At 33.3% G+C, this 12,411-nt stretch overlaps 1 protein-coding gene across 1 annotated transcript; it reads right to left on the reverse strand.

The window, feature by feature from the left end:
* Positions 1-8,535: 8,535 nt before the first annotated feature.
* LOC120091071 lies at positions 8,536-12,337 on the reverse strand. Its single transcript, XM_039048885.1, has 7 exons — positions 12,108-12,337; positions 11,639-11,718; positions 11,434-11,504; positions 10,159-10,229; positions 9,982-10,063; positions 9,822-9,871; positions 8,536-9,023 (listed from the first exon to the last, which is right to left on the reverse strand). Exons 1-7 carry the CDS (start codon positions 12,216-12,218, stop codon positions 8,955-8,957), a joined length of 534 nt encoding a protein of 177 aa, XP_038904813.1. The 5' UTR covers positions 12,219-12,337; the 3' UTR covers positions 8,536-8,954.
* Between the last annotated feature and the right edge of the window lie 74 nt (positions 12,338-12,411).

A 12,411-nucleotide genomic window follows, 5' to 3' on the forward strand; every position in this document is an offset into this window, starting at 1 on the left:
TCTCCCACTTGGGTTATGTCTGTGTACCTGATATAATTAGATCACATAAACCTTAAGCGCGCATAAACAGGTTATTTCAATAATAGAATTCCCTTTTAGTTCAATCTGGTCCATCTCCTGTTTAGCACGGAATCAAGGCGGCTTTCGTCACTACCCTTGTAACTAAACCTTTCTTGATCACCAATTCCAATACATTCAATGACATAGATCAAGTATGGATGGATAACATGAAAATTACATGCAAAGTGATCTAAATCATGCCTGTTTCCAACTGGTCCAAATTCCTTAATGAGATCATTCTAAAAAACTTGCTAAACTGCATGCATGATAAACGAGTTCAACTGCATGCATGATAAACGAGTTCAGATAATAAAACATAAACCATCAACTGTATTCTATATAGAAAATAAACAAAATAAGGTCAAAGAACATCTTTAATAACAAACTCCCACTAAACCATAGAATCAGAAAAGTGACTAATACCCATGTGAGCAACATGCTCATGAAAAACTTTAGGTGGTAAACCTTTAATCAATGGATCTGCCACCATAGAGTTTGTTCCTATGTGTTCTATCAAAATTTGACCATTCTGAACTCTTTCTTTAACAACCAGAAACTTCAGTCAACATGCTTTGACTTCGTATTGCTTCTGTCGTTGTTGGAATACATCACTGCCGACTTATTGTCACAAAATAATTTTAGTAGTCTTTCTATGCCAACCACTATCCGCAGCCCAGTGACAAAATTTGGCAACCATATTCCATGATCGGATGCCTCATAACATGCTATAAACTCCGTAGCCATGGTAGAAGAAGCCATAAGTGTTTGTTTAACACTTTTCCAGGATACAGCTCCTCCAGCCAACATGAAGATATAGTCTGAAGTGGATCGCAAAGTGTTTTGACATCCAGCATAATCATAATCAGAATACCCAATGATCTCCAAAACTTCTGATCTCCAATAAGTGAGTATATAATCTTTTGTTCTCTGTAAATACCTCATAACTCATTTGGCTTCTTTCCAATGATCCATCCCCGGGTTACTCAAATATCTGCCTAACACTCCAACTATGAACGCAATATTTAGACGCGTGCATACTTGAGCATACATTAGACTTCCAATGGCCGATGCATAGGGAATCTTCTGCATCTTCTTAGTCTTGAGTGTGGTCTTGGGGCATTGACTTAAATGAAATTTATCACCTTTAGCGATTAGGGTATCTCCTAGCGCACAATCTTTCATTCCAAATCTACTCAAGATCTTTTCAATGTAGTTCTTTTGTGACAATCTCAAAATACCTTGAGAACGATCTCGCAGTATTTCAATTCCTAATACAAAAGAAGCATCACCAAGATCTTTCATCTCAAAATTTCTTTTGAGAAATTTCTTAGTATCATGCAATAAACCTCATCATTACTAGCTATAGTATGCTCATTTCGACATTATAACACGAAAGATTGATTTACTCCCACTGAACTTGTGATATACACACTTCCACAATGTTCACCCTCAAAACCAAATGAGGTTATCACTTCATGGAATTTTTGATACCATTGAAGAGAGGCTTGCTTGAGACCGTAGTTGGATTTCTTTAATTGCAACACCATAGACTGTTGAATTACCAGACACAAAGTTTTCTGGTCACATATAAAATCATCTATCAATGTTTCCCATTGAGAAACGCAGTTTTTACATCCATCGCTGGTGTAGCTCTAAATCAAAGTGAGCTACCGGTGTCATGATTACCCTAAAAGTGTCTTTCGATGAAACCGAGAGAAAGATTCTATTGTAATAAATGCTTCCTTTTGAGTAAAACTCTTTGAAATAAGACGGGCCTTATATCTTTCGATATTGCCATGTGTGAATCACTTTTTAGTTTTAATATCATTTACAATCTATGTGTTTTCACTCCTGATGGCAGTTCGACAAGTTCCCAAACGTCATTGTCTTTCATGGATTTTATTTCCTCTTCCATAGCACTTATCCACTTTTGAGAGTTAGAACTTTGTAAAGCTTGTTGAAGTTGATTGGATCATCTTCCATTATGCCTATATCATCCTGATGTTCTTGAAGAAACAAAATATAATCATCTGGAATTGCACTTCTTCTCTCTCTAGTAGATCTTCTTAATGGCATTTCTTGAGGTTGTTGAGTTTGAACTTCAGGTTCAACAATGAGGACTTTAATGTTGTCTTGTTCTATAATTGGTTCGATAATGAAGTCAGAATTGAAGCCTGAGCATCATTTATAATCACATGAGGAAAAGAAACCAATTCCTCTTCAAAGACAACTTTTCTTATGTTATCTTCCCCCCCTCCCCCCTCCCCAAACTCAACATCCTCAAGGAATCTAGCATTTCCTGTCTCAAACAATGATCTAGAAGTGGGATCATAAAACTTGAAACCCCGAGAGTGCTCATAATACCCAACAAAATAGCAGCTAATAGTTCTTGAGTCCAATTTTCTTTCATTAGGCCTATAAGGCCAGCCTCAGCTGGACAACCCCCATATGTGAAGATACCTAATACTAGGCTTTTTTCTTATCTACAACTCATAAGGGGTTTTAACTACTGCTTTACTAGGTACCCTATTAAGGATATATACTGCAGTCTTTAGTGCTTCACCCTAGAGGGATTCTGGAAGAGAAGAACGACTAATCATACTTCTTACCATATCCTAAAGTGTTCTATTTTGCCTCTCCGCTACACCATTCATGTTGGGTTTGTCTGACATAGTGTATTGTGGGACGATTCCACATTCTTCTAAGTATTTGGCAAAGGGCCCTGGATGTTGTTCACCTGATCTATCATATCTACCGTAATATTCATCACCACAATCAGATTAGACAGCCTTGATTTTCTTTCCAAGTTGAAGTTTGACTTCAACTTTGAAAGACTTGAAAACGTCCAAGGATTGAGACTTCTCATGAATTAAATATAGGTACCCATATCTTGAATAGTCGTCTATGAACGTAATAAAATATTGTTGTCCATTCCAAGAGGCCGTAGGGAATGGACCACAAATGTCTGTATGTATTAGTTCTAAGACGTCTGAGCATCTGTTGGCACTTAATTTTCTTATGTTTGTCTGTTTTCCCTTAAATACATTCCACACAAACGTTGAAGTTACTTAAATCAAGGGAATCAAGAATTCCATCTGACACAAGTCTCTGAATTCTCTGTTTAGAGATGTGACCTAAATACTTGGCTTGTGCCATAACATAGCAGAATTCTCATTTAATTTACGCTTTGTACCACATGAATTAGATAACAGGATCTTGTTAAATGAAGCAAAAGAATCGAGCATATATAGATTATCAATTAAAGAACCGGTACCAATAAGCTTAGAATCTTGAAAAAGACTAACTTTATTATTTCCAAAAGAACAAGAAAAACCAAATTTGTCCAAATTAGAAATAGAAATTAAATTCCGTCTAAATGACAGTACAACAAAAGTCTCATTCAAATCCAAATAACAACCAGTTTTTAAAAGTAATCTAAAATTTCCAATAGCTTCAACTGGAACTGCTTTGCCATCGCCCACGTAGATGAATCTTTCAACATCACTTGGCGGCCGGCTCCACATGCCACCCTACATTGATATACTTATGTGAGTAGTAGCACCAGAATCTACCCACCAAGTATCTGTAGGTACAGAAGCTAAATTAACTTCAGAACAAACCAAAGTAAGAAGTTTACCCTTCTTTACACTCCACTTGGCATACTTGGGACAATCTTTCTTGAAGTGATTTTTCCTTTTGCAGAAAAACAAGGATTTTCAGTAGCTTGTTTCTTGTTTTTATTCTGCTGAGATGTCCCTTCTACAACATCCACAAATTTCCTTTTCTTCTTATCACGAAAGCATGTTGCCAAATGAGCACTTTCTGTCTTTTCTCTCTTAATCCTATCTTCCTCTTGCACACATTGTGAGATAAGCTCATTAATACTCCATTTATCCTTCTGAATATTATATCTTATCTTAAACTGAGTGAATTGTATAGGAAGAGAGATAAGTACCAGATGCACGAGTAAATTTTCATTTATCTCGATATCAAGTGCCTTTAATTTACCTGCGAGATTGGACATTCCCATAATGTACTCCCTTATGTTTCCATTACCTTTATACCTCATAGAAGTTAAAGAAGTCAAAAGACTACTTGCTTCCCCTTTCTGATTTTTAGCAAAATATTTCTCAATTTGAGCAAGGAACTTATTGGCATTTTCACTTTCCGTGATAAAGCACTGAAAAGACTCCGGAATGGAGTGCCTAATGATCATCAGACACATGCGATTTGAACGTTCCCACTTCTCTATATTAGCCGTATTTGGTTGTTCCTCAGTAGAAGTAGGTTTATCGGTCCTTAATGCAAGGTCCAAATCCATACAACCGAGAAGTATCTCTAGGCTTTCCTTCCAAATCTTGAAGTTTGATCCATTCAACTTAGGGATTGAACTCAAATTTCTAGATATTTGAGTAAGACCAACTGAAACAATAAACAACAAAACATATGCTCACAACTAAAATATAATAAAGTAATTTCACATATGTGGTAGACCCCTTTAACAAGATACCTAACACAACATTGATGTCCAACTTTGGGCAAAAACACCAACTATAAATGGTACTCTCAACGTAGTAATCAAAGTACTAACAATTAACTTTGTCAAAAAATAGCTTTTTTTTGGACCGACTATTTTTCACATGAGCAATCCTTATAATTGCCACATACTCATTACCACATGCATACCCACAATTTGGCCAAATAATTATCTTCCTTTGGGTCGATAATTATCCGCATAAATTCATGAATATGCACATCTTATATTTTAGAATTAAATTAATCTAGATAACAGAGGTTACTTTGATAACATGTTATTTTGACCAATTCAATCTAAAATATAAGACACAATAATATAAAAATATTATTGTACAAAAATAAAGGAGGGAGAACACCAAATAGTCTTTACCAATATTCACTTAATAATTGCATACACATAATACAATCAATGCAACATAACCATGTGAATATCACCAAATATCATCAATCAAATTTAAATTTAAATTCACCAAAATATTAATCATATTTAAATTTAAACCACAACATGATCAATTAATCTTGAATTCACAACATGATTATTCAAATCTTAACTTAAATTCACAATATGATTAATCAAATTTAAACCTAAATTCACAAATGATTAATCAAATTTGAGCTTAAATGCACAAAATCATCGATCAAAATTTAAATTTAAAAATACAAAATGATCAATCAACTCGTAATCAAACAACAGTAACCTACAAGATTGATTAATTTTGGTTGATCCAGTATTAAAATATACAAGATCTTCAATAAAATTTAACCTTAAAACCCACTTAAATTCATAGAACTCATCAAATTAAAACCAACATAAATTCACAGTCAACAAGCTCTTTTGATTGAAAATTCATCGTTGGAAAACCATGATAATTACAGTTAGTGACTTTTGATCAAATTGGACAACCATGATAACTATAGTCGGTGATTTTGATCAAAACCAGCTCCGACGGTTTCTTTAATACGGATCGACCCAAAAATGTGTTGCGATGCCCATTTTTTTTAAAGGATCTTTAATCAACTTTAAAAGATATCAAAAATTGAACCAAATCTCAATGATCTGACAACTGGAACTACTCAATCCAAACGGCAAGATTGGGTTAGATTTGTTTGTTTTTAAGATGAGTTAAACATTTTCTATTTTTTTTTGAGTTATGTTGAACCTCTCGTTGATATATATATATATATATATACTTCTCTTAGGATTGATGAACTTTGTGAATATTTAATGTTTTTTTAGGAATATTTATCTTTGTTTGAAATTTATAATAAATATCATAGATATTTGGTCTTTTAACATTTGAGTTTTATATGAAATTTTAGTTATTAGATATGTGTTGTAGATAAATTTAAATATTTTAAATTAATAAGAAAGAATAATGACCCAACTACCTAACCCAACCCAATTTTAGAAGGATTGGATCGAGTTTGAGACTTTGTTTGAATCTTTTAAGTTGGTCAAAGAATACCCACAACCCAATGCCACCGAACTCATGTACACTCATGGACTAAAGTAAGATTGAAATTGCTTACTTGCCATCAACAATTTGTTTTAAGACTACGACATGTTTTCGAAACAATTTGAAGACAAAAATTTAAAAACAATGGGTTCAATGAAAACATAATTGTATTTCATGTTTTCAAACATATGTTTAGTAGCATATTCATAAATTGTATTCCAATTTAAACAATTATTTAAAATGTGCTTGATACTATGCATTTGTAAATCATAAAACTAATTGTAGTTACCTACTAATATTTAATTGACAATAAACTATTATTAATTTTTTTATGAATATGATTTATGTTAAGAAAAATGTATATAATTTTTTTTTAATATTATATAATTTATAATATATTGTATAATACATAATATATTTAAAAGTGAATTGAGTTTATAACATGATATATTGTATTTATAAATATTTTTATCTTTATTTAATATAATTTTGCATTTTAAAATTTAACATTAAAAAAACATAAAGATATCGTTTTCATAATTTTCTCGATAACAAAATCTGAAAACAGTTTTCAGAAATAGAGTCCGAGTTGTCTACCAAACACATATTTGCTGAACTTAATGAATTTAAAAACATAAAATAAAATTCAAATTCTCTACCAAATATGCCGTTATTTGCTATCAACGATTAAACTCACGAACATCACGTCCAAATGACACAGAAATTGTAAAAAGCAACTCATATTAATGAAAAAAATTAGGTTGTTGCAAGGAAGCATGTTCTCATTGGCAAATGACAATAGAGAAATGGTAAAGCTTGACTTTAGTTGTGCTCTAACAATCTATGCCAATATTATCATAAGAATCATGTAAGCATACGCCAAGTTGGAAAATCTTTGACTATCAAACATTGTGGCAGATTAAACATAGCATTCTAATTATGTGTTCCCACATTGGAAATATTACATCTTACATCGAACATGTTTCTAAAATTTGACAGATTTTATAATTAAATCAATGGACATTTGTTGAATTAACTATAATCATTGCTTGTTTCATCCGATTCTATCTTAAGATGTTGACAACCATTCAAAATAACTTTCCAGGTACATTTTAGTCTGTATTTATTAAGGCTAGCGAGGAGAATAGCGGATTCTAACTTTTCATTTATAAAAATACCAGATTATCATATCATTCACAAAAATGGCAAAACAAATTGCTGGAGTAATAAAAACTTTATCTAAATAATTGCATTCCTGAAGAAAGAAACCAATTTAGATTAGAGTGTGAAAATCCCAATTAAAAATCGTCAATTGAAATTAAAATTCCGTTGGGATAATTAATATAATATGATAATTTAAATTTCAAACGATAATTTTAAAATTAGTTGTTGTAGAATATTTGAAAATTCAAAAAAATATTAAATTTGATACATAAATTCATAACAACGACTAAAATCGTGAGATTTAAGGATAATTATCAACTTGAAAAATAATCAAATTAGTTGGCGTTGAAAGTTTGCGGGAATATATAGTTGAATTAATTACAATCTCATGTAATCTCCCTCTTTTTCTATTTTTTCAAATGATAGTGTAATTACTACTATTTACTTGATTATTCCAATTTATTAAACATCCAAATGGGCCTTTCAACAACATCGCCATGTTTCATCTACAACTAGTTACAACCATTTCTTTTCCCATTTTTTTGTTGAAAAAACTAAACAAGATACCTTCCACCACATAGGTCAAAAAAAGGAAAAAAAAAAAAAAACCATCCAATTTGGACAATTAAGCTCAAACTTATGACTTTACAAAGTTTAAACTTAGATAATTATGAAATTTTAGATATTAAAAGTCAAAATCCTTTAAAATTTTGCTTAGTTTGTGAGCATAATTGCCAATAACATAAAAAATTGAGATATGACCAAAATAAAACTATACACTATAATCATAAGTGTATAGGATCACATAACACACATAGACAATTACATATGGCTACATAGCCAAACATACCATAGCATACGCTCGAGTGCCCCTGCAATGTTGTACATGTGCTATGTGATTACACCTTTACGAAAAGTATATCATAAGTAGTTTCTTTTATAGGATTTACCCTCAACGATATTTACTAGGTGTTACTTTAAAAAAAGCACTACAAAAATCAATACGATATACACGGGGCTTTAGAGTCTCAAATTTACCACTTTAATATAAATAATCTGCTTAATATAATTTTTGTTTAATTTTTCCCCATTTACTTCTATATATGTATAGATTTTTCTTTTATTCGTTTTCCATTTTACACCTCATGTTTGGAATTGTTTCATATTAAATTTTATAGATGTAATTTCACATTCCATTTCTTTTTAAACTTTTCCAATAACACAATCCTCGTAAGTGGATTAGCGTTTGAGATTTCTATAACATTGTGCAAAAATGGAATTTTATAATTAATTCTGTCCTGTCATGACAATTTACATATTTAAAAAAGGTCTCACCACATTAAAAACTGATTCAAAACAGCAATATTACACATTTCATATTTCCAAACCCAACAACAAAAAGATGCAAACAAGTCATCCCTTACATTACGCACAGGCAACCAATCTATATATATAGAATATATCTCAATTCTATATAAAAATAACAATAAGAAATGATACCTAAGACTAAGAAAAAAAAAGGGAATGAAATGGAGAAAATATATGCGGGAAAAAGAAAAGGAAAACAAGAACAAAACTGAACCTCATTTGAACGAATTTAAGAAGAAAACTTGGTGGGGCTGTAAAATCTTCTCCAGCCTCCCCTAACTGAAAATTGGGAAAATATCGGTTGCCAAATATTGTACATAGATCGTGGTGATGTATCATTCTACATCACAATTACCTTCAATCGCTTTTTTACTTCACCACTCGACACACAAACTTGCTAACCCTCGTCGACAGAATCAACCAAGGTAAAATTCCAACCTGCAGTTCATCATTAGGAAATAACTAAGAATCACCACATTCTCATTTGTGCAGATATGATTGTAGCGATAGATAGTAATTTCATGTTATTATCAGTAGAATGCTAATATAATATAACACCATCTAGCATTTGAGGTAATGGGAACCTTCCCTCGATTAGTATATCAACTCAAGCTCGAATCTAACAAAACAATTGCCTACCTTTTAACTTTTCACTCGGTCTATTTACAACAAATCATTGTAACAACTTCCCCAACTCATTACTACTATACTTTTTATTCCTTTTGTAAGAAACCGAGATTTCAGTGAGAAAAACAAGTCCCCAAAAAAAGTACAAGAAAACCTATGGAAAAGGGCCTCCAATCCAAAAAAGGTAACAGTCAACGTTGCCCTCAATGAGACATTAAACATCACCAACTCCCACACACGACCTATCCACGTCTCTAAAAAATCCTATTGATTCTCCCAAGCCAGAGCCCCACGAGATAGCAAAGAAACTAGTGTGCTACAAAACTGTGCCTTTTTTTCCCCAAAAAGGCGAACCTAGGAGCACCTCCTCAATCGAAACGAAATGTAGCAGTCACCATTCCACACCAAACATAAGTCACAACTGTACCCTCAATATACCCTAAGCATATTCCGATTTCTATCCTATCATATACAATGGTTGGTGACCATGTAAATATCATTTTTCGAGTGGAAGTGGTGGTATGTTAAGCATATGCTTAAGGGCTAAAATAAATGCACTATGATCTAAGAGGCTATTTGTGGATAATTGAGAAGTGATTACTGTTCTACCTTCACACAGTCATTTACGGTACCTCCAGTCCTCCAAGATAAAAATTTTCCTGCAGAAGGGGGGGAGCATCAAGGCACTATAATATTTAAAATTATAAATGAAATGACATAGCTTTTTAATTGTTCTTAAAAAAATTATACTGGCAATGAGAGTGATTACCAAATGGCTGCACAAGGTGACGAGGTACAGTAGCAACAGAAACTCTCCAAAACCAGCAAACCAGAATAATATATATAAAAACCTACACGACCACAAGATAAAGAACTTTTTAAAAAATTGCCAACATATAAACAGTAAATTACACATTTCTCAGAACATTTAGTACAATATAATCACCTTTGATATCAACAGTACTCGACCATATAAACCATAGGACGTCTTCATCTGCTTATTACGTGATTCTTGATCTGGCAGGAATGTCATTCAAATTGAATGATAAGTGTAATATGAAGCATCTTATTAAGTAGTACACAAAGGGAAGGAAAGCAATCAATGGGAGAAAACAGCTGAAATAATATGAACAGAAGTCAAGGCTATGCTATGATGATAAATATGGCTATTTTACTGATCTTATATTTTAGCTTGACTTCAAGTGCATTTCGAGTGATCTCGGACTTTCAGACAACATAAGAATTACTCTCGCTAGTTGGATAATTTGAAACGAATTATTTAAAATGGATGACCTAGGTAAAGCTAAAGCCCCATATATCATTGCTTCACAAGAAACCGTAAAAATTGGCATTTAACATGGGCCAAATGAAAAATGTGATTTAATGAACCCAAAGAAAAAGATATGAAAATATGCAAGTTAAAAACTCTAACTATGACATACACAACATTTCAGATACAATTTTGGGTGACATTAGATTTGGGGGAAACTTGGCCTAAAGTGTGTACCATTGATCTCGAGGTCAGAGGTTTGATACACCCACTCCAAATATTGTCAAGTAAAAAAAAACATGGTCTTGTACAAGAAAAGGGTGCCACTACATGAGATAATCTATGTCAACATCCTATATTAGTTGGACGCTAACAATTAAAGCATGGAGTTTTTTCAATACTTTACAATAGACCAAATCAACTTCTCCAATCTGCATGTGCTAATAGCGTACATCTACCATGATTCCTAAATAAGACCTATTCTACCAAGGAGAAGTTGCTTACAACTTGCTATGCTAAACATTTCTTTGGTTCCCTCCCCTACAGAAGCATATTATAGATCAGAGGTTGTTTGAGGGCTCCAACGGTTAACCATAATCCATATATGAAATCGTGAGAGACACCCGTGTTAGTTTGGAGTCTATAAGCTTTTTTTAGTTAAATTTGAGAACCATTCTTTTCTAATGGGCAGTAGCTTAGTGGTTGCTCAAGTACTAATCCTGAGATTCCTATATCACATAGCAGTCAATAGTCTAAGCAACATCCTCAAAACTGCTCATGCAACGATGATTTATAAAACAAACCTTACCATACAATAGTAAACTTCCTACCCGTTATTGATGAGAAGTGGTATAAAGCATTTCACAATATTCTTTCAGCAACTCATTAGTTTAAAAGAAAAAAAATTGAGGGAAGATTTGAGATTTCAGGGGATGAACTAATTAGCCTCACAATTTGCCAACTCCTTCTCCTTAGCGGCTGCCAACCTCCGAAGTTTTGCAGCCTGTGCAAATGTAGATGGTCTACACAAACATAAAAGCAAATAAATATGACTCCCATGACAGTCATACCAGTTATAAACAATCTTACTGAATGAGTGACTTGAGCCGAATTAGGCACTATCTAATGCTGAATCGAGCTGTAAAATACTACTTACTGAGATAAGGTGCTTGCCTCCCTCAGAAGTTGTTTTATTGATTTCCGCAACTCCATTTCCATCTGGCTATTGGAACCTCCCTGAAAGTACATGCATGATCGAAACACGATTGTCAAAACAAACAAGTTGGCAAGATTGAATGGATAACAATTACAACGTAGCAAATTCTTAGATATTAGGACCGAAAATGTCAATAGATCTCCATATTGAATCCATCACGTCGCTAAAATAATCAAATCACAATGTCTTTAATCCAATATCATGAACTTTACGAAGCACAGTTGAGCATATTGCATTCTCAAGTCTGTTAACGAAAAAACTGAAACGCGCTACAGACCAGAATTTGAGGTATGCCTCAAAATTCAAGCATTAATAACAAGTTCAGGGTTGATAAGCAAGCAGAATGATAGAAATTACAAACACGAAAAGAATTCCGATGGAAAAATGAAAATCAAGCGAAAAGGCAAACCTTCTTCAGGTGCTCCAGCCATTTAGCGAGAAACTGAAAACCGATAACGATCAAAAAAATGAATGGAGCGGCAATCGAGCTTTGATTCTCTATGATTCGTTCCGCTTCCATTTCCGGAGGATTTTTCTGCCACCACAGTGAATTAATCAAACAAAAAAGCACTCCGTTCGTCGTCGCAATACGACGGAGGTTATTCAGGAAGACGTTGGAACCGGAATTGGGCTCCGAACATCACTAAATGGGCTTCCGCAGAAGGTCTCGAAATCCAAGGCCCAGCCCAATTCATGGAGACACAAAACGCGGC

Source organism: Benincasa hispida, chromosome 11 (genome assembly GCF_009727055.1).
Source record: "Benincasa hispida cultivar B227 chromosome 11, ASM972705v1, whole genome shotgun sequence".
Taxonomy (NCBI): Eukaryota; Viridiplantae; Streptophyta; class Magnoliopsida; order Cucurbitales; family Cucurbitaceae; genus Benincasa; species Benincasa hispida.